At 43.5% G+C, this 23,699-nt stretch overlaps 1 protein-coding gene across 1 annotated transcript in view; it reads right to left on the bottom strand.

Moving 5' to 3' along the window:
* The window catches only part of CCDC169 (coiled-coil domain containing 169), a 64,155-nt gene that overhangs the window by 24,642 nt on the left and 15,814 nt on the right, over positions 1-23,699 (bottom strand). Inside the window, exons 5-6 of the mRNA XM_006120552.4 lie at positions 2,082-2,180; positions 1,814-1,867 (exon numbers count right to left, since the gene is read on the bottom strand). Of these exons, the coding sequence (XP_006120614.2) occupies positions 1,814-1,867; positions 2,082-2,180 (153 nt within the window). The remainder of the gene's footprint in view (positions 1-1,813; positions 1,868-2,081; positions 2,181-23,699) is intronic.

Here is a 23,699-nt window from a genome sequence, read left to right as displayed (position 1 = left end):
GGAAAGCATGGGAATTCGGGGGTAGAAGGAAGCATTTTCTGCAGGCATGCAGTCCTGTAGAAGTCCCCCAAAAAGCAATATGTACTCCAACTTCAAACTTGCATACTAAGGCAAAACCTTAACAGTGATTTAATATGTTTTTATGTAAATCAATAGATCAACACATCTATTGTCACTCTCTCGCTGCATTTGGGAAGATACAGACTCCATTAGTCCGGCATCCAATGCTCTGGGACTCCTGATGGTCCGGCACCATCAGGAACCCGGAAATGCTGGGGCAGCCGGACAGGCTTCCCCCATTCAGCTGCTGCTGAAACTGACCAGCACCTGAATCGGGGAAGCTGGGAGCAGAGCAGCTGGGGTGCTGCCGGGTTGGTCTCATAGCGCTGCCCCTCGGGGCTGCGGGACCAACCCTGCAACACCCCAGCTGCTTTGCCCCAGGCGTCGGGATTCAGCAGCTGCTGAAACTGACCAGCAGCGTCAGTTTCACCAGCCAGCTGAATCTGGACGCCTGGGGCAGAGCAGCTGGGGTGCTGCGGGGTTGGTCTCGTAGCGCCGCCCCTCGGTGCTGCGGGATCAACCCGGCAGCACCCCAGCTGCTCTATTGCAGGCATCCCCAATTCAGCTGCTGATGAAACTGACCAGCAGCGGCTGAATCAGGGACGCCTGGGGCAGAGCCGGACTATCCTAAGGGGGGGCTATGAAGGGTCTGGGGTGGCATCCCCTCCCACCCCACTCCAGACCCCTCATAGCCCCCCCTTCTGATAGTCCAGCATATCTGATAATCTGGCACCCCCTGGGTCCTAAAGGTGCCGGATTATCGGAAGTTTACTGTATTTTGCTTTTGCTCGGCTGAAGAGACCCCTAATGTAGATAAAGACAGTGGTGTATGAAAGGATTAGGTGCTTGTGTTCAATCAACCCTAGACAAACTTCCAATGCTTCCAACAGAATTAGATGGTACAGTGGTCCCCTAGGGTTGACTATGACCAGTTAATATGACATTATCAACAGCCAGTGGTTCAGCAGAGCTTTTCTTCTAGTATAGGTTGGAAAAACCTTAAGACAGGTCACCTGATAACAGTGATATCTTTTACCATACAAGGTTACATATATTTAGTCAAAACAATGCTTTAGCTGAACTTGCATTACATTTTTTTTAAAGTTCAAATCAGACTGAGAACTGCTTACGAACTGAATAGCATGCTACAATATACACATCTAAGTATATATAACCTGAGATTAGTTCTTTTCACTGGGCCAGCAGAGACTAGATGCTTTAAAGGGACAGTGTAGTCAGCTCTTTGACAGGATATGTACGCTGGACTTTCATTCTTAAGACTCTACGCCATTGATGCCACCAGCTCAATTCCATCTATGGTAGTAATAGTGGATGAGTAGATATAGACTGTGCACTGGCATTTTAACCTCTGTGCCATCCAAGTCTGATCAGGGCAGGGCTAGATGGTACAATGGTTAAGATGTGATGGTTACTGAATCTTTGTCTATTTTAGTGCTCTGATTAACAATATAATGGGTTTGAAAATGTAAGTCAAGAAGTCTGGTGTAAATAAGGGGGTGGGACATACACACACACACACACTCACTCACTGTCTCAACTTTCTAGCAATCATTCCAGTTGACTGAGGCCTGGCTCTAAAGGGAGCTATTCTTGGCTTTCCTTAACTGGAATAAAACTCTAGATTTGTATGGAGAAGAAAAAAAGAAAAATAAAGAATTAAACAGCAATGATCCTTCAAGTATCAAACTTGGGAGGAAAAAGATTATTAGGCTGCAAAATGTTTGTTACTTACCTGTGAGATCTCTGCTAGGTACATGCGCCGTTCATCATTAGCCTTATGGTAAGCCTACATTGTAAATTAATGGGTAAATGGTGAAAATCAAACAAAACAATTAGCAAGGTTAATCCAAAAGGAAGGTCTGAATGTAGGTACCACCCCAGCACTTTTTCATTTTACATTTCACAGAATCATTACATTCTCCATATCAATGGTTTAGACATTTCAGACAGCCGTACCAGCTTCTAAAAGGGCTGGGTCAATGGTTAAGGCAATAACAGACCTTTGCTTCTTGTTCCAGTCTAAGCTCATAATCCTTCAGTTGGTTCTGGAGACTTCTTTTTTCCTCTTCTAGTTGTTTAAGAAGTTGATTTAAGGAACCCTGCAATTGTATTCAAAATAAAATCAATAGGTTACAAACATTTGTGTCCTGAACAATGATAGAGGTTGTTATCACAATCTAGATTCTGAGTTACAGTCTTTAAGGTCTGTGTGATTATACTTATCACTCCCTTGTTATTTATAATGCTCCTGCTGATTTACGCAGACACAGACATTACCAATCACATGCTGCTACCAGCTTCACCATTTTTAAATGAGAAACATTTAGTTCTGGCTTTGCTACTCTCAGTAGTTCCACTTTGCTCAACTGCATCAGGCCACACAGAGTTGCCCTTGACCAGTAACCAAGGACTAGCCTCTGGGCTGCAATTCATCAGGCTGGTGGTTCCAGATTCCAACTGGACCTACACTTGGAAACTACTTGCCAATGGAGCAATTGGCTTTGCTTGGAGAATTACTTGGTCTGATTTGAGGTAACTCACAACAACCTAAGCTCTAAAGGAATAACAGTAGACAGCATTTATCTTCTGTGTACTTGTATAGAATATCAAGTTTGGAGGCTGGGGATGGGGAGAACGATTATCTGGCGGTCACGTGTTATTTTTTCACTGTGCGCTAGATTTGGCTGGTGGTATGATTCTGATACAATTTTGTGGTCTAGTGGGCAGTGTTCCAGATTAGGAGTCAGACGATTTGGGTCTTGTTCCCAGCTCTGCCACAGACCTGCAGTATGAGCTTGGGTAAATTACTTCATCTCACTGCTCCATGCCTCCATCCCCTGGCATCCTTTGACTGTCTGGCCAATGTAATCTGTAAGCACTTCCGGGAAAGGATTATCTCCTGCTTAGTCCATGGGGCCCCAGTCTCTGTTGGGGACTCTACTCACTAGCATAATACTAATAATTTTTCTCATGCTGCATATCTCTGCCATTGTGATAGCATACCCTCTCTGCAGCAGTTAGCTCTGAGGGTTTCAGAGGATCAGTAGGGTTGATGGCTATCTGATATTCAGCTGTGCATTTAGGCTGTGTCTAAATTACATCCCTCTGTCAGCAGAGAGATGTAAATTAGACACATCGAAAGTGCAAATGAAGCGGGTATTTAAATATCTCACGCTTCATTTGCATAATGGCAGCCGCCGCTTTTTTCCAAAACGGGGCTTTTTGAAAAAAACGGCAGTTTAGACGGGGCATTTTTGAAAGATCCTGTACTCCTTATTTTTTGTCCTTGTCAGAGCACACCCTCTTTGCGGGGCACCCAGGCCTGTCATGGACAGCGGCTGCTCTGGCCAGGACACTACAGCAGGCTCTGCTGCAGGAAGTCAGGGTGCAGGGGCTACTGCAGTTGTCTGGCCTGGAGCAGCTCCTATCTGCAGTGGGATCCCCAGGGCACTGGAGTAGCCTCCTGACCACAACGGATAGGGAGCTACTCCAGCCCCATCAGTTAACCTTAAGTCTCATCTGTTAAGGGTGAAGCTATTGGTTAAATCTTCACATCCCTCATACTGAGGGGAGTAAAAAGGGGCAGGTCTGCATGGTAAAGCCCCACCACTTGTAATTGATATGATAATGGCTGTTTTACACAAGATCGAGCTACAAGGGAATTTGGCTGAGTTACTACCAGAAAGTTGGCTCCCAGTAAGTAACGGTAGAGAGTCCAGGGATGGGGCCTCTGTAGAAAGCAGTGTTATAGACAACATGCGGAAGTAATTCCCTCATAATTTGGTCTGCTCTATCCTTGAGTTATGGCATCACAGCAGGCAAATGGTTTAGATTGATAAAGACCATCTTTTGGGTACATTAATGTTAATAAAACCATGGTCCCTTCTTTTTCACAAAAACGTGTCTGGATGCTATTAAGCTTTCCCTGCAAATGATTTTCATTAGAATCAAGAAGTATAGTGGTTTGGCCAAAGGTGAAGTGCTGTTAAAAGCTGCTACCAGGCTGAAATAACCCTTCCTGCTGATTTTTAAAAACAGAAATTGACAGCAGAGACATGGCTTTCAGGAATGCTTCACTCATGGCTGAGCTGCTAGAACTTTAGTTTTCTATTATGACAGATACATTGAAGACATGAAAAGCCATTGGTTTTGCTTTTTATATTAAAATTGGGAGGGAAACCACTCTAGCGAAAATTGTTGCATATTACAAACCTCTCCCTATTATAGAATCTAAGAGCCAAGTGTATACATTCAGCCCATTTGAAGAGAGAAAGAAAAGGACAGACTGAAGAGGGAATTTAGTTACATTCAACTACTGCCATATTCTACTTCATCATCAGCGTCCCCAAAGAACTGAAAAAAGGAGAGAAAGAAAAAGCCTTAACTCTATCAACTCTAGAAGACTGAATTTTGGTTGGAAGAAAGTCTTTAACAGCCATATCTACCTGATGGCATTTTGGGGACTGTAATCACCCGACACATCTGTAACACACTTTGTGTCCCACACAAAACTCCTCCCAACAGGAGTTAATGCTACTGTTTTAACTGTTCTGAATACACCCAAGCACCACATGCCCTTGCACTGGGTATATAATGCTGGTAAGGACAGGAAGTGCCAGTACTGCAGCTATAGCTGAAGCAGAGCAATTGAGTAACTTTTTAGTGGCTCTTTTGATCAAATTTCTGAACTTTGTGGCCACTTATTCCTAGGGATCAAGTCTTCAAGAAGTCTTTTACGTACAAAGTGGAACATACGTACCTCATGTCCCACAGCAAGTACTTCCTAAAACAGAATCTTCTTCAAGATCACTGTGTTCTAGAATTCCTTTTGTTTTTGGATCTGGGTTCATTTCTCCTCAGAAGTTCTCCTACAGTTGTACTAGCTTCTGACCAAAGCTAAATGCTGGGGAAGTCATTCAGATCTTGAACAATGGTGAGAAGCAATCCCAGATAACCCAGACTATCCAGTATACCACTGCTTCTGACAGATGAACGTGTCTCTGGCCTAGAAGTGCTTTGTATTATTTGTGCTGTTCTACATGGCCTAGTGTTAAATATACATCAGTACTGCCACAACTATTAAGAAACACAGACAAAAACAAGTGAAGGAAGAAGTCCCGCTTACTTCAACTCAGTTACTTGAACAGACACTGCAGCACCCTTTCCTCACATCCCCCGATGCAGCAGATAAAATTAAATAGCTTGCCCTCTGCCGAACCCCCTCCTCCCCAACAGCAAGTTCAGTACAGGTCCATCTCAAACAAGGTCCAGAGTCAGTTACTATTATGGAAACTGGATTCTGCTGGAGCAGATCCCCAGGAGCTGGAAAATAAAGACCCAAGGATTCTGTCCTGGCTCTCTGGTGCTCTATAGAAGTATGAACCATCATCACTTTCAAACTTCTGAAGACAATTAACTCTGCATCTGCAGCTGTTTAAGAACAAATCTGGCTCTCCGAACAAACATAAAATCCTCTTAACCTCCAGTGCAGTCCCAGTTTTGGGATAAGATGCCAAAACAGACTGCTGTTTGTCAGTGAGAGTACGTCTAGACTACATGCCTCTGTTGCCAGAGGCATGTAGTCTAGACGTACCCTAAGTTACAGGATCTGACCCCCATCTCCCATAATTCCTTTAGACGGTCCTAATCCCTTGCACAATTTCCCACAAAGTATCACTTCAAGGTCCTGTAGAATAGTGTGCCCATAAACAGCAGTGCATCTAGTGCAGGAGAGAACTGTGCCCAGCCAGATGGGTTAGTATTGATACACTATATTGTTCGTTTGCAACAGTTCAGTTTCAGAGTATAAGCAATGCAGAGATAAGGTTTCACAAGGACATTTCTACTCTGCATTATTGTAACATAGGTTCTGAAGAGGTTTGACTTATCTGAATGGTCTTAAATCATTTTCAATACCAGGGCAACGTATTTTGCTGAAAATCATTTTAAAAAATGGTTCAGTTTTCTAGTATAACTCTAGCTCTATTCCATACCTCTGGTAGTACCCTAATACCTATGTTTTCTACAAGAATAAAAGGCTAGGAAAAAATTCTATAACATATCTGAAGTATTTATATGGTCTCCATCAGTGCTATATCTGAGCACCTCACAATCTTTAATGTATTTATCTTCAGAACTCTCCTGTGAGGCAGAGGAGTAGTATTATCCCCGTTCTGCAGATGGAGAAATGAACCAGAGAGGCTAAGTGACTTGCCCACGCTAACACAGAAGCCTGAGGAGAAGAAGGGACTTTAACCCAAGTCCTTGGCTAGTGTTCCTACAACTATCTCTTCCTTCTTTTGTAATATGGAACTACTAGCTGGAGTTACCCGGCATTGCTCGGTCCCGCCCCTTCCTGCCCCCCACCAGCCCTATTTCCTGCTGGCCGGTTCTCCTCCTCCTGATCTCCCATGGTCAGCCCCACTCCCGTCGGTCACCCCCCAACCCCGATCAGCTCTGCTTCCCGCCAGTGCCCCCCCCCCCATCTTCCCCCAGCCAGCCCTTCCCCCCTAACCAGCTCTGCTTCCTGCCGGCCGCCCCTATCCCGATCTCCCCCAACCAGCCCTGCTGCCACAACCCTCCACCCCGCCAGCTCTGCTTCCCACTGGCCACCCCCTCCCGATCTCCCTCGGCCAGCCCCGCTGTCCCTGACCAGCTCTGCTTCCCATTGGCCGCCCCCTCCCGATCTCCCCTGGCCAGCCCCGCTGTCCCCAACCAGCTCTGCTTCCCGTTGGCAGCCCCTTTCCCGATCTCCCCCAGCCAGCCCCGCTGCCCCCGGCATCCCTACCAGCTCTGCTTCCCGGCCCCCCTCCTTCCTCCCAGGCAGGCCCCCCCACCCCCGCTCAAGTGTGTCCAGTTTTTTTTTTTAGATTACCTGGTAACTGTAGCTGTGGGGGGCAGGGCGGGTGCCTGAGTGCGGGTGTGCATGGGGGGGTGGGGCGAGTCCCGGATGGCAATGAGGGCTGTAGGCGGGCAAGTGACCTAGGGTGGGCAGGACTGTCCCCGCAGCGCAGCGGGTTATTTTTTAATTTTACAGGTTGAGATCAGGCCCGACTGGGTCCAAAAATACCTTAAAACCTTCTCCTGGAGGAAAGGTTATCCCATGGAAAGTTTGGTTGCGGTAGGTGTCCAAGTTGTTAGAGCACAAATATACAAACATTCTCCTTTATAAATTAGATTTGCTAGACCAAGCACTGATTCCCTGCACACAAGCACTGAATGAGGCAAGCTCTGCTGCAAAGCTATTTTTTCTTGAGCACATCCTTTGGGTATTAAATGAGGCACAGGACTTACATAGATTATACACGTGTTTACTTATGTGAAAGACCTTTCTTGGTATTCAAATACTGGAAGAGATTAAATAATGTCTCAGAAAATAGACTTAAGAACATTTAAACCAGTATAACTTCAAAGATATTATAAAAACTCTCTCTGCTAGGACAGATCATAAGTTACCTTCAACTCCTACCACCTAGGCAGTAACAGAAGAAGCAACTGAGACCATATTTTGGTTGTATCTAGCCACAAGTATAGCTCCATAAGACAAGAATGAAGGCAAGCCGAATCCAGCCAAACCCCTCCAGGGTGTGTTCACCTTCAGTTAATCTCTCTGAGAAAGGAGGGGATAAAAACTCATTGAAACAGATGTAACTGAAGAGGCTAATGGAAATGCACACAGCTTTCTGTACAAAGAAGTGAAACAGAACAAAAGAGGAAGCTCACAGCAAACAGCTCAAAGAACACAGACATACAGCCGAGACCAGTCTGCACAGAGACGTCTCAACAAAACAACAAAGACTATCAAGAGTCCAAAGAAATCCTGTGTCACTCTGAAGGGAACAGAAACCCAACTTACCTGCGCCAGACTCCATGAAGAATAAAGTAACTCAGATCCACCTGTGGATAGTTAATTGCCTAAGCTGGGTGCCAACTAATTAAGTTGGGAGCACCTGAGCCTAAATAAAGATTTATAAGCACTCAATTACAAGGCCCCAGAACAGGAGTACTTCTCAAGGGAGCTGATTAGAGAACCTGCCAGACAAGGAGAACTAGGAAAAGGTGTCCCAGGAGGGATCAGGTTCCCCAAGGAACCATGCCATAGAGAGTCTTGATTCCAGCAAAATAATTTTGCCATGCTTTGGCAGGAGGTCCACGTTACAGGGGCAATACATGCTGCACCAGTGAATAGCTGGGGCAGTCTGACCTATGCAGGGGCTGTGATTCCAGAGAAAAAAGTCTCTTGCAGGTGATGTCAGGAGGGCTGACTCCTGAAGAGTTTTCTGCCGTAAGAGGCCCGTACGAGTGAAGAGCCTCAGATAAACCAACTCAAATTAACTTGCTAGACACTGGAGTGAAAACTAATTTGAGTGCTTCTTGGAGTTGGTGGGCCTGGAACCCATGAGAGAGAGGCATTTCTTGATTTAGTCTTCAGTTATATACATCTCTTGGATCAGACCCTGTGCTCCACTGAACTGCTTGGTAACAGCAACTATAATTTAATTAAACGTAACATCCTTGTGAGGTGGCTGGAGATACCGAAGAAGCCTACCAGAGTAGTATTTAACTTCAGATAAGGGAACTACATAAAATGAGGCTAGTTATATGGAAATTAAGAAGAACAGTCCAAAGAGAAATGCCTGAAAGCTGCATGGAAACTTTTAAAAACACAATAATATTGTTCAAATTAAATGTATACCTGTAAGAATATGGCCCTTTTCTGTAGCCATATTGGAAGGCCTAAGGCCTTCATCTGCAGCCAGACTGAAAGAGCAGCAGCCATTAGTTGTAAAAAGCAGGGTGTCACATACATTAAAATAGTGTAATACCAGCAGGGTTTCCAACCGTCAGTAAATTTACAGACAGTCTGTAAAAAATTAGCTAATATTGGACATGTCCGTAAAAAAATTTAGGTGTCCGTAAATTTCGTAAAAGTACTATACAATTTCAAAAAACAGCAATTATTTTATAGCAATTACATTTCTTCTGTGCTGCTTCAGCCATTTTACTGTGGAGCAGCAGAAATTGGATGTTTTAGTTGTTTATTTAGCTCAATGGTTGAGGTGATGTAACATGAATCACATGATCCATGTGATGTCATCATCTACATTATCCTGCTGAGTTAGTGTCAGCACATTGGCAATTTATGTAATTTAATATTGTTTACCGTTAAAGTTTACAATGTCAAAATCTATGAGAAGAATGGATTGTGCCGAAGACAATAACGAGTCCGAAGACAATAACTAGTCCGAAGACAATAACGAGTCCGACGACTCTGGTGAATTATCGCCTGATGAACAGCCAGTTACCAAGAAATCAAAAGGAAGAGCATGCGTGTTTTCATCCAAATGGCTAGCAGACGGTGAGTTCAAAGATTGGATATGCGTAGACAATGAAAGCAAACACAGCGCCAAATGCATTTGGTGTAAAAAGGTGTTCAGTATAGCTTCTGGTGGAGTGTGAGATGTTCATAGCCATGCTTCAAGTGGTAAGCACCAAAGCATAATGTCTGTAAGGAGATCTAGTCCCGGAATTATGAGTTTCATTGTTAAAGTAAATCCAACAGCAACTAATCACCAGGAAACGGTCACAGAATGTGAACTAAAAGTAACAACCTTATTAGCCAGTCAAAATCTACCACTGAGTTTGATGGACGAAATGTTGCTGATTGGTTTCTGATTCCAAAATTGCAAAAGATTTCACTTTGCAGAAGAACTAAAGCATCCATGATGATTAAGAATGTTGTAGCAAAAAAGATCAAAGAGGAATTGTGTACTAAGCTGAAATCTTGCCATTTTACACTATTGGTTGATGAGTCAACTGATATACAAATGATGCCCGTAAAAATGTTTTTCCGTCCATACGTTTTTCCCATTTTGTCCGTAAATGAAATTTATGTGGGTTGGCAACCCGGAATACCAGGCTGTTAAGAAGGTCCTATAATAATGGCACCCACTATCATTAGATCTCAAGATGGGTAAAGAAAACCTACTTTGACAGTTTAGTTGTGGAATCCTCATTCTATGATTATGGGCCCTCAATTTTCCTATTGTCTGTCTTTATGATCTCTGTCTTGTCTGGTTTTTAATTGTTTGTTTTTTGTATAATTAATTTTTCTAGGTATAAATCATCTAAGATGATGTGGCATGCTTGGTTAGGTAATTCTGTTACAGTACGTCATGCTTGCTTAGTAAAATTTTAGTAAAATAACTGAAACGTATAGTTAAGCAGCACTCATGTTTCACTATATAAACTGGATCCAAGGAGACCAGGAAGAACGTAAAAGGAGGAACAGTAAAGAAAGAAGGAAAGATCTGGAAGAAGAACTCATCTCCAAGACACAGCTTAAGAGCAGACCTGCCAAGAATCTTCTCTATAATTGTGATATGAAGCAACCAGGATCCAGAGGAGACTGACCTTGCCTGGCCAACAGGGAACGTTTGCCTGCCTTGATCAGGCTTGGTAAGCATGGTACTGTAGGCTTAGTATGTGTATTCTGCTTGCTTGGTAATTGTCAATAAATAGAGAGTAAGAAAATTACTGTGTAAGGCTCTTTCACTGGTAAAAGATCCTGCAAAACTTTGCAGGAAGTTAAACCCTGAAGCCTAGGAACTGGGTAAGAGTGGGTATTTAAATTAACAGAATTACATCTTGAGGCCTACAAATTGGGTAAAGGTGTGCAGAGTGTGAGTGTGATAGAGAATGTTGTGCAGGTAAAATACTTTTTTTTTTTTTTTAAATTCGGGGGTAAGAAAACTCTCCCCCCCAAAAAAGTGCCATCATGGCTAAAGAGAAGAAAATAAGAATGGATAAGTAACTGGTAAAAGGACAGGAAATAAAGGGCAGGACCAAATGGTCAGTTTTCAGAATTGTGAGAGGTAAACAGTGTTGTCCTCCAGAGTCTGTACTGGGACCCAGGATCAGATTTAGGGGCAAGCAACACAGGCAACTGCCTGGAGCTCTTTCTGTTAGCACCCTCACACATACCCCAAAAAGGAAAGGAAAAGAGAATGTTTCAAGTAACACATATCAGATACTCCATATGTGTATTCATTTTTCTCGAATCTCCTAGAATGCTCTGGACCTTTGTGAAATCTCAGGGAAACTTCCAGATTTTCTGAGAACTATATTTTCCTTGAACGTTCAAGAATGTTGTCTGCCATGCCCTCATGGGTATAAATGGCACAGGGCACTGCCAGTCAGTCAGTGAGATTATAAGAACAAAGTGATGCAACAACCCAACTGTGGGGATATTATTGTCTCAGAGGGATAGCCATGTTAGTCTGTAACTTTAAGAGACTTACAAATATATTATTATCATGAACATTTGTGGGTAAAACCCACTTCATCAGATGAGTTAGAGTGGAAATTACAGAATCAAGGGTATATACACAACAGGAAAAGCAGTTACCCATCAATTATAGGACCATTGTTAATTAAGCTAATTGAGTTAAGACTGGATGTGTCCCATTCATAGCTTTTGAAGTGTAAATGTGAAGATTAAAGTGGGGGAAATTGTCTTTGCAGTGTGTTAACTAGTTAATATCTTTATTCAAGCCCAAGTTGTTTGTTTTATGTAAATTGTGAAAGTGTAATTGTGTTTTAAGACCTGAAGAGTGTAAATAGTGAGACACCGGATATATTTATCAATCTTCTACCTGTACAACAATATAAAAGAAATACATTTATTTCTTTTGCCATGCTTAGTAAGTGTTTGACTTTCTAAGATTGTAGAACTTAGCCTTTTGCTCTCTATGATACTATTTTCCCCCACAGAAAATAAAAGATGCCCTCAAAGAAGCCTACAGGAGCTCAGTATAGGAAGCAAAAAACTAGTTTGCAGTAAAGGGAAAGATTGATGGGAAAATATCTGAAACATAAACCAGGCAGTAGCAATCATTCCAGTGCAGAAGAAATTGAGGAGTGAAATGTAAATGGTAAGATAAATTACTAAGGAATTAGCAGATTTACCTGAAGATAAGGAATGGTGATGTAAGGAAAGTGATGGAGAATTCTCTAGTTTTCTTGGTGCCAAAAAGGAGACGATAAAGTAGAATGTGGTTCAGACAAAAAGAGTAATAACAAATAAAAATCTGGTTTACATGAAAAGGAAACAAGCAAGCAAAAAAAAGCCAAGTGTGATGACGGAAACACAGTGAGAAAAACTGCAAAATTACAAATCAATACATCAAAACTTGCTTATGGCTGGCAATCCTAAATTGTGCTGATAGTTACTTTGAAAAGGCCAAGCAAACGTGAATAGATGGCATTATCAGTAATTGAGCAGAAGCGACACTTCTCAAAGTCACACTGTGAAAAAATGCTCAAGAATGGTGAGAAACTGAATTGTCATTGGCTAGTTTGCTCCAAATCAACTGACAAGGTTACAAAATATTTGACAAGAATGCCAAATTGTTGCTTGCACTTTCCAAGTACAAATACTGCATAACTTAGCTCAAGTGGATGGAGTTGAGTTCAGGCTCAAACCGAATAAATGCACAGAACATAAAAACAGTGCATTAGTAATATAAAAACCCAGCAATGGAAGGAAAGTGCCTGAGCAACTGATCTCACTTACCATCTTGCTTTGCAGATAATTAATTTGGGTTTCTGGGGCTTATCAGATAAATTGTTCACTGAACATAGCAGTAATTTTCTCAGTTTGATGGAGCCCCTTGGGAAATATGATAGCATGTGGGAGCACCTATACTGAATAGTTTGTAAAGAAGCTCCATTATTGCAGCCTTTAGACACCCTGATGGAACTGGCTCAGTCTAGTAAGGCTGAGGCTGCAATCCAATGTGAGGCATAAAGCCTGGCAAATCGAATCACTAACTTCAAAGTTCTGGTGGTTTGGCATGATACCCTGTTCCAAGAAAAGTTGTAAGCAAGGCATTACAAACCCAGTTGATGGATGCTGCAACTGCTATTATTGTGTTGAGAAGCATCTTGATATCATTGTGGCCTATAGACACTGATATTAGAAAAAATGGCAGAAAACTTAGGAGTTGAGCCTTCAAGGAAACTTGCATTCACCGGAAGAAGAGACAGTTTGGTTATGAGGGCAGAGATGAGGTAATGGAAATCTCAGATGAAAAGAGTGCTGCTGGGTTTTTTTGCACACTTCTTGAATGTCCATCAAAGAAAGGTTTGGACAACTGAAACACCACAAAAAGACCTGGGAGGCTTTGTCTGACCTTACTAAACTGTTGGCAGACAGGAAAACACTCTTAAACAACTGTATAGACCTTAACTGGACACTGACACATGGAGAATGTTAGGGTGTCAATGATAAAGATCTCTATGTTGATTTGGACAACATCGGTCACATGAAAAGCACTCTCCACTCCAAGCTCTCCAATTGATTCATGATGCAGAGTGAAGGACACTTTTCCTATGGTATTTCATGAGAAACAGTTGCATTTCAGGCACATCCCATTGTCCTGTAACAATCAAACCCTGACCTTACTTTAAGTCATGATGTGAGGAAGCAGCATACCAAATTTGGTGGTCCTAGCTTTTACCATTTAGGAGGAGTTTGTGAGGAGGCAGACAGACACATTCAGAGAGACAAACCCTCTCAAATACATTGTAGATGGTATAACCACAATTTGAATATTCTTTGCATTTCTGGTTGTGCATATCGTTAATGAAAGCAGTATAGAAAAGGGCAAGAAAAAGTAAGGAATTTCTGGGGTGGAGGGGAGGGAGGAGTGTACTTTTTTTTGTAAATGTGGACGTCAATTTTTTTAAATATAAAGGAGTTCAAAATAGTCCTGCAATGAGTGTGCTTAAGAAAGGTTAATGAAAAATTTGAGTGGAAACAGTGATTGGTAAAATGATTTTGTTATAACATACTAAACATGTATGCAGTAATAAAGGTTTTATAGAAGTTACCTTCTGGAATCATGGCAGGCAGTACCCCCACCATGGCCCCTCCCCCCTCCCCCATTCCTTTGGCTGCCTACTGCTGCTCTACCTGCTCGGCAGGCCAGTGCTGGGTAAGTGCGGGCGGGGCTTCTGTCCAGTGGAGCTGGGCCCGGGCCTCTCTTCGTGGGTGGAGGGGTGCCATTCCCTTAGTTCCACCTGCCCCGCAACACAACACTCTCTCATCCCCCTAACACAGTGATTCTCAAACTTTTTGGTCCGTGGCTCAATGGAAACCTTTCTGTGGATCTCAAGTTGCTAATGGAAAATCGCTGTAAATTACATACTTACGCCTGAGTATGATTGGGCCTGAGTCATTTTGCTAGAGCTGCAGCTAGTGAGAAGGATTTAATTTAACCAGTAAGAAAGGAAATATGAATTTAAATTATTAAACAGACTAAGTACTTTAAATTTCTCATGTTAGTTTATCAAACTTCATTTTAAATAAAGTAAAATATTAATTTATGTCCACCAAAAGAGGTTCCCATGTTTTCTTTATTTGTGGCAGGGGAACCATTTTTTGGGACAGGGGGCCACTGACTCACAGAAAAATCAGCTGGGGACCACACAAGTGACTAGCCAAACAAACAAAAACCCCCAACCCTCTAACCACCACCTCCAACCCTCCTCACTGGTGTGGCTCCCAACTGAGATGCTTCACTCCACTGGCACTCCAGCCCCATTGGAGGAGGGGGACTGACAGGGAGGACCGAGGTTCAGGGCTTCACACAGGCCAGATTTACTCTTCTGGGGTTCCAATGTTAGTAGATTTTGTGGACCCCCCAGGCTCTGAGGGTGGGACAAAAATGTGGGGTTCAGTGTGTGGGAAAGGTCTGCCAGCAAGAGGAATGGGGAGGGTGAAGGATCTGGGCAGGAGGTGGAGTTCAGGAAGAGGTGAGGGTGCAAGGTCTGGATGGGAGAAAGGGTACAGTCTGGAAGTAGGGCATCTGGCCAGGGGGACAGAACAAGAGCAAGGAAAGATGCAGGCCATGCAGGGAAGTGTGGCCAGGAGGGAGGGCCCAGGATTGGGCTGGAGGTAGGGTGTCTGGCTAGGGGGAAGGGTGCAGGATGAGGGTGGGGGTAGGGTGTCCTGCTGGGGGGAGGGTGCAGGATCAGGCTGGGGGTGCAGGGTCTCAGCAGGATGATGGTGTGTGTGGGGGGGGGGGGTCTGGGCAGCACTTACCTGCCTTCATGCCTTATGCCGGTCTCTGGTACTGCCTCCTGCTCCCATTGTCTGGATTGCATTGGAGCACTAGTGCTGGCTTTCTGATTGGGGGAGGGGGAAGAAAGCCCTGAACCTCACTACATGATCCTGCTTGCGGGGAAGAAGCGCTCCCCGTCCACATCTCCTGGCTGGGGAGGCTGCTGATCCCCCAGCCAGGAGAGAGGGAGTGCTTCTTCCCCACAAGCCCAATTGCACAGTGAGGCTTGGGGCTTTCTCTCTTCCTCCTCCCCACAATGGGAAACCAGTGCTGGTGCTCCAACCACACGGGGTAGAGGGTGGAGAGAGATGGTGGGAGGGCGAGGCTACAGTGCCAGTGCAGGCTCCACGCTGGGGGGGTGGGAGGGGAACTGAGCTTGAGCCATGGACCACCAGGAAGGTGACTGCGGAGCCCCCTCATGCTGACCTGGGGGAACATGGTGGGGTGCATTTGTACCCTTTGCACTCCCTCCCCTGTGTACGGGCTTGATTTAGAACAGCTTACATATAAGAAGAGATTAAAAAGACTGGGACTGTTTATCTTAGAAAAGAGATGACTAAGGGGAGATATAAGAGAGAGCTATATAATCATGATGGTGTGGAGAAAGTGAATAAGAAAGCATTATTTACCTCTTCATGTTAACACAAGAGCCAGCTATCCCCCCAATGAAATTAATAGGCAACAAATTTAAAACAAAACAAGGAAGTACTTCTTCACACAATGTCCAGTCAACCCATAAAATTCATTGCCAAGGAATACTGTGGAGGCAAAAACTACCACTGGGTTAAAAAAAGAATTACATAAGTTCATGGAGCATAGGTTCATCAATCACTATTAGCCAAGATGATTAGGCATACAGCCCATGCAGATGTACCTAAGCCTCTGACTGTGAAAATCTGGGACTGGATTACAGGGAATGGATCACTTGATAATTGCACTGTTCTATTAATTCCCTCTGAAGTATCTAGAATGAGCCACTGTCGGAAGACAGGATACTGAGTTAGATGAACTAAAAAGGAAACTAAAGAAGAGACTCACCAGTGGTAACATTACGGATTGCAGGGGGTACACCAGAGTGGCCTCCACAAAACTATCTATCTCCCTCCCTTCTTTATGCAGCACTGACCTGTGAATATCTTGCTAGCAAGACCTAAATCTGAATGGGTGGGACCAATTTGATATAAACCCTGTAAAAGTCAGGATAACTTTATTGATGAAATTGGTTTTATTAAATATTGTTCTTGTATGTTAAGGTTTATTAACAGCTTCTTCTGCTAACCCCTGAATAGCCTGGACAATGTATTCCTGGAAAGGAGACATAAGCTGACTAAGGGATTTGAGATTCTTAGTTTTCATTAAACTGCCTATGTCAAGCTGCTCTGAATGAGCTGATGGGCTAAAAGACATGCTGCAGTTTTAAAAGAATACCTTGAGAGGTTTCTTTATGTAACAGAATTCCTCACTAGCAAACGTGTTATTAGCCCAATGATCCATCAAGTGTAGTTTCCAGGACTGATCAAGCTTCAAAGGAAAGGGATCCATCCCAATTAATCTTTCCTGAATTTATCCCCATGCTTTCTGTTTTTTATTGCATCCAAAATATGCTGTTGACATAACACCTGCCAGCAAATGAAATTATGCAGACTTATATTGCAGTTGGATTTTCAAACCACCCACATAATCTGTTCTCTCAGTGGATTTTTCAGTGCATTGCTGCCACTAGGAACATAAATGACAATTTCCATCAATCATTACGCCATATCCAGGGTGACAAATAGGTGACATTGACAACAGTAGGAAATTTACTTTTACCAGAGATTGATTCACTCTATTGGTCTAGTGGTAATTCACTCCAGCCCTATTCCTCTTTAATTTTCCTTTACTGGTTAGCCATTTAAGCAATACATTTGTTTGGCATGTAAAGAAAACCATGAAGCCTCTACAATCTATTCTACTTGACATTAGAAATGGGGATGTAAAATCCTGTTCAATCAGTTAACTGTGGATGGAGGCTGCTCTGGCTGGGCCCGCCACACCATGTCACACCAACCCAACCAGCTGCAGCCTCCCGACTCATTGGGCCCAGCCAGGCTGGAGCAGCCCTCTGCCCAACCATTCATATTCTTAATTTGAAATCCCATGTAGTTTCACCCAGAAAATTAACTCTCTTCTTTCCAACACCAGTAGGTCTATAAGCTGAAGTAATTAAATCTAACACAGTGCAAAAATAATGATGCATCTTTCCTGTTACTAAAATCGAAGTCCATTTTAGTTTTATTGATAAACTGTCACTAATTTCATACTGTAATAATTACTGAGACTAAATGAAATATTAAAGTTCTTTAGCAAAGCATGTTTCTGCGTACACTGTACACGTGATTTTTTTTTTGCATTGAATGCTAACTATAAATGCTTCAGTTCAGCTGAACCCAGGAAACTGCAAATTTAAATACCAAGTGCCCCCTTGTGGCTAATATAATAATTCACAGTAACACTATAATAAAAAATAATATTATGAAAGGCTGCATGAACTCTGCTGGGTCTATTTGTTTGGCTCAGAAGTTGGCATAGATTGGCTCAGGTTCTACTGGAATATCAAGTTACATGTAACACCCTTTTTCCGGAGTCAATCCTGGCAGTGCTAGGGAACAATTAGGGTTTCTGACCATTCATGACCTAGGGAACAGAAAATCAATAATCCAGTATATGGCTATAAGGATGGCTGGCAGTGGGATTTTCCTCTGCCTTACTGACAGGTGTTTCCTGCCCCACTGAAGACCATATAAATACTTAAGGGAAATGACTATGAGGTGTGACCAAAGATATCAGAGGAAGAACATCCCATGCTAGGATGGCAATGAGACAGGAAAATATAAGGAAAGGTCTCTAGTGCAGTATTTTTTAACCTTTTTAATACTAAAGATGGCTTGCTGCCTTCCTAAACAGTGTCAGGGATATATAAGGGACTGGTGTAAATGCTTTTCCAAACTGGTATTGCAATTTGCAGAGAGAGAGAGAGAGGAACTCAGACACCATTTTCACAGTCCTATTTGAGACTTAAGTGAACAAGGTCAGTGAAATTCAGTTAAAGATGACCTGCTAAGGGAATTGTCAAAATTTCCTCCACTTTGGCAAAGTGCTGATGTCTCGCGCTCCCCACATGCTCAGAGAAGTCTTCAACACATCATTGCACGACAGTTTTCACACGACACCATCACACACACTTTTCTAGTAGTGTAACATCAATTGCACAACCCCAGTAAAGAACAGGGATGGCCTGTGTGTGGCTAAGGTACATACCCAGCATTTTCATTATAATGCACTTTTGCAAGGAAATGCTTGAACAATAATTTCAGAATTTCCTCAATCATGATGCTAGACAATTCTGAACATAGTGATTTATAATAGAAACCCTGGTTCCTCAGCTAATCTTAACTAGAGCGTTGCTAAGGCAATGCTATCTGAAGTGTGTTCTTCTGAACAGATTCTGCTGTATGCCTCCTCTATTTGCATAATAAAGCCTCTATCTAGGGAGGCTTTCTTGCAGTTGCTATAAAGAAAGAAAAAAAGATGAAGATTTTTCTCTCCTAACATGGAAATTATATTTAGGAGACAGTCAATGTATATTTCACATAATATTGCTTAATGAAAAAAAAGTGAACAAATGCTAGCTGGTTTATCTAACAAAAGGAAGAAAAATTCAGGTTGGGCTGGGTTTCAAAAGGACTGCATTTCAATTTCTTCATAATTATTGATGAATTACAGTATATCTTAGATTTTATTCACTGAGACACAAAGGAAGTATAACAATCTTCACCATAGAAGTCCTTTGCACTTTTTCCCATTTTAGAGCTTTTCAATATCCAACCAACATGCAGAAATTATTTTCTAATCTCCACTTACAAACTAGTAAATGTTTACATTACTGGTTCCATATTATTGTGCTTTCTGAAGGAGATGACCTCATCACTCATTTCTATCATCACTTTTGGAAATAAGCAAACAAAGAGATGGAAAGATTTCAAGTCAAATGAGATTTGTCAAAATAATATGTGTGCGTTTAAATATGAATGAGCTACATGTTTTCTATTACTCAGCAAGATTCAGCTCCATACAGCCATCAGTATTCACCTTTGAAAGCAATTATTTCAATTTCTAAGTATGGAAAATTCAGTGTGCTTTCTTGGAGGGATGTTAGAAATCGTGTATTTCAATAATCATATGAGCACTAAGATTTTTAGCAGTTACACAATTACTCAGCACCCCCTTTCTGGGGATAGGCTGGCAGCGAGTGTGTCCCCAGCCCCACTCCTGGGAGCCCCAGCCACCTGGTGTTGCTGCCTCTGTATTAGAGGCAGCAGCGCAGGGCAGCAGCAGTCCCCGTCCGTGAGAGGTCCAAACTCCCCATGGACAGAGGCTGCTTCGGCATCCCATGGATCAGCCTATTGTGGGGAGTTCGGTCCTCCCACAGACGGGGCTGCTGTTGCCCCACATGGCTGCCTCTGACACAGAGGGAGCAGCCTGGGGTGGCAAGAGTCTCCTCTGCGTGCTCTTCATTTAAAACTAGGACAGGCGGGCTGGGACTGAGCCAGCCTGCTGATCCAAGTTTTAAATGCAGAGCATGCAGTTGGGGGGAAGGGTTCAAAGCAGTTAACTGGTATATTAACTGGCACATTAAGTGATTGCTTATTAGTTTACCAGTTAACAACTACCCTGTGGACATCCCTACTTTCTTGTCCATCATCCAAGAGTTTGCTTTGGTGTAATCTATTCTGTTTTGTTTAGATTCCTATAACTTGCTCATTGCCATGGTACCCAAGTGCCTATTTTTTGTCATTAATCTGTTTATACTCAAAACCAAGGCCTTTAGTTTGGAGGGCTGCACTCGATGACCTCCTGAGGTTTCTTTCAGCCCTGGAATTCTATGATTCCATGGAATAGAAAGTGGAGAAAGCAGACTTTTCCCAGAAATGTGGTGTGGGTGTCTGGCAAACATATACATGATATTTGCATATAATTACTAGCATCAATTTGCTCTTTGGGTCTGTTTGGTCTGTGTTTGTACAGGCCTAGCACAATGGGGCTCCTAAGTGCTACTTTTGTGCAAATACATAAAAATAATGTGAAACAAAGGTAATTTGTTTGTATTCGTTCCATTTTCTCTAATCAAAAAAGTATGCATACAAGTACCTAACTTGGTAGATTTACCATAAATCATTCAATCCCCTAAATGCTTTACCCCCTGAAGGTGTTTTAAAAGTAACAGAGTGACAAGAACAAAAAAGCCTTTTATCTTTCTACAATGTTCCTCGAAAAGGAATCTGTAATCCAATATTCAGATAATGCAGATATGATGTGACCTTTGCTGGAAGAGTAATTAATAAATCATAAGGCCAGAACAAACCACTGTGACCATCTACCCTGACCTTATATAACACAGCCCATAAGACTTCTCTGGGAGCCTATCATTTAGAAAAAAAATTATATGGATGCCTTCATGGGATCTCATATGTAATGGCAAGTTTGAGACTTTGAATTTTAATAAGTAGTATTCAAAATACTGAACATAAATGGGGTTATGGCTGGTGGCTGAGCTACCTTCACCTGTCCACCAAGAAATGTCAAGTTTCTCATTCTAATTCTCAAAGGGCTAAATATTTATCTTTTCCCTCACACAAACTCAAAGAAGCAAATACATATATATAAAAATAAAAGGTATGGATAAATATGCCAGCCTGAATACCTCCAGATCCTGAAGATTATGAGGAAGAGGGGCCTCGTGGACAGGGTAGGTGTGTGCCCTGGGAAATCAGAAGTTTCCTAGCTACCAATGAAATCCAGGCCCCTTTATGCTCCTTTTTGATTCCTCCTCTGCCTTCCAGCGGAACAAATCCCTTATAGATTGTGTTGGTTCCTGTCATCAGAGATGTGCCCAAACTTCCATGTAAGAGGGTCAGAGGTATAGAGGGAATGTAATTGCGTTCAGAGTAGTATTAAATCTAACACACACACTTCTATTTGAAAATGCACTGGATTGAGAAGAGAGTAGGGATGTAATAGTGTAATTGATTAAGCGATAAACAAAAGCGTATAGCATCATAGAATCCCAAAATGGGAAGGGACCTCAAGTGGTCATTGAGTCCAGAGCCCTGCCTTCACAGCAGGGACAAGAACCATCTAGATCATCCCTGATAGATGTCTACCCAACCTGCTCTTAAATATCTCCAGTGATGGAGATTTCACAACCTCCGTGGGCAATTTATTCTAGTGTTTAATCACCCTGGGTATGTCTACACTACCACCCTAGTTCGAACTAGGGTGGTAATGTAGGCAACCGGAGTTGCAAATGAAGCCCGGGATTTGAATTTCCCAGGCTTCATTTGCATCTTGCCGGGCGCAGCCATTTTTAAATATCCGCTAGTGCAGACTCCGTGCCGCGCGGCTACACGCGGCATGGACTAGGTAGTTCGGACTAGGCTTCCTATTCCGAACTACCGTTACTCCTCGTTTCACGGGCTTCAGTTGCAACTCCGGTTGCCTACATTACCACCCTAGTTCGAACTAGGGTGGAAGTGTAGACATACCCCCTGACAGTTAGGAAGTTTTTCCTAATGTCTAACCTAAACTTTCCTTGCTGCAATTTAAGCCCATTGCTTCTTGTCCTATCATCAGAGGCCAAGGAGAAGAATTTTTCTCCCATCTCCTGGTAACTCTGTAATGAGTCTAGGCAAGCCACATGGCCTCCCTCTGACCCAGAAGAGGAAGGGCCTTCTAAGACCCCTTTTTGGGTGGGTCCAGCCTCACCCATCCCCACCCACAGGAAGGCAGAAACAGGAGTATAAGAGATCAGTGCTCAGTTGGAGCCCAGCTGCTGAACAGGCTAGACACTTGGCCCCAGCTCCGGTGGGGAAGGGCCCAGCCACGCTGCACTCTATGGGAGAAGTGGGTTGGGCCACTAAGACACCTGCTGGCCACTGACGACTGGTCTGGGCCACTGAGACCACTGCCATGGTCTGAAGATTTGCCAAGACCTCCAGACACTCACTGGGCCCTGATGATTGGACCAGTCCTCCTGGGCCCCTGCCTGAGCCAGACCTAGAACCTACGGACACACTGCCAGCACCTCCATCCGCAGTTGACCCTGAGGAGTAGCGCCCAAGCTAGGTAGCCCCCCAGGAAGAACTGTGAAGCAATCCAGGGACAGCTGACCCCGGGGAGGCTGAGGAGATGGAGGTCGGTTGAGCAGCATGTTGCGGCTTAGATGCCCACTGACCCACAGACCTGGTCAGCATGTTGCAATCTGGATCCAAACCAACCTAGTGGCCGACATGCTGCCACTGTCAGGGCCCTGGGATGGGATGCAGTGGAGCGGGTGGGCCTGTGTCCCTCCTACCACTCCTCTCCTCAGCTGGCAGGTATCTCCCTGTAGGGGCAAAATCCCTGTGCTTGTCAGCTCTCCGCCAGCAAGGAGACCTGACCCCCGCCAGGCTGGGAGATGGACAGAGCTTTAAACTGTTCAAACAGAGGGCTTCCATGAGCTTCCAAGCTGGGAGGAACATTTCACAGAGTCACTGTCCTTTCTGTTAATTACATCTGACTATATTAGATGGACTTTCTCTTTCTTTATTCCCCACTGGACAACAGAGTGTGAAGAGCAAAAGGCCTTAAAAGTAAGAGTATCTGGAACTTGATAGATTACAAAAAAAAAAATTTCAGAATTCAACTTCGCTTTCACTCTGCCCTCTTATGGGCCTACCCATAATGTGTGTGCATACCAAATTCACAGCCATGAAAAATTCATCATGGGCAGCGAAAGATGGTCTCTCCCATGAAATCCGTGTTGTGTGTGCTTTTACTCTATACTATTCAGAGGGGAGATCAGTGTTTCCTAAATTGAGGGTCCTGACCCAAAAGGGAGCTTCAAGAGAGTTGAAAGGTTATTCTGGGCGGTCAAAGTATTACCACCTTTACTTCTGTGCTGGATTCAAAGCTGAGTGGCCAGAGAGCAGAGGCAGTTGTCCGGGCACCCAGCTCTGAAGGCAGTGTCCTTCCAGCTTCAATAGAGAGGTAAAGGTGGCAATACCATATCATGCCATCCTTACTTCTGTGCTGCTGCTTTTACAGCTTGGCAGCTGGAGAGTGGCAGCTGTTGACTGAGGGTGAGGGCCCAGCTCTACAGGCAGCAGCACTGAGGAAAGGGTGGCAATACCATACCACGCCATCCTTACTTCTGAGCTGCTGCTGCTGGGGGCTCTGCCTTCTGGGCTGGGATCTTGGCCAGCAGCCACCACTTTCCAAGCGCCCGGCTCTGAAGGCAGTGCTGCTATCTGCAGCAGCACAGAGGTAAAGACAGCAGGACGGTAATCCCCATACAATAACCTTGTACCTCCCTATAATCTCGTTTTTGGAACAGGACCTCTAAAGTTACAACACTGTGAAACTTCGGATTTAAATAGCTGAAATCATGAAATGTATGGTTTTTAAAATAATCTA

The sequence above is a fragment of the Pelodiscus sinensis genome, chromosome 1 (assembly GCF_049634645.1).
Source record: "Pelodiscus sinensis isolate JC-2024 chromosome 1, ASM4963464v1, whole genome shotgun sequence".
Taxonomy (NCBI): Eukaryota; Metazoa; Chordata; order Testudines; family Trionychidae; genus Pelodiscus; species Pelodiscus sinensis.
This window is presented reverse-complemented; position numbering and strand designations above follow the sequence as displayed.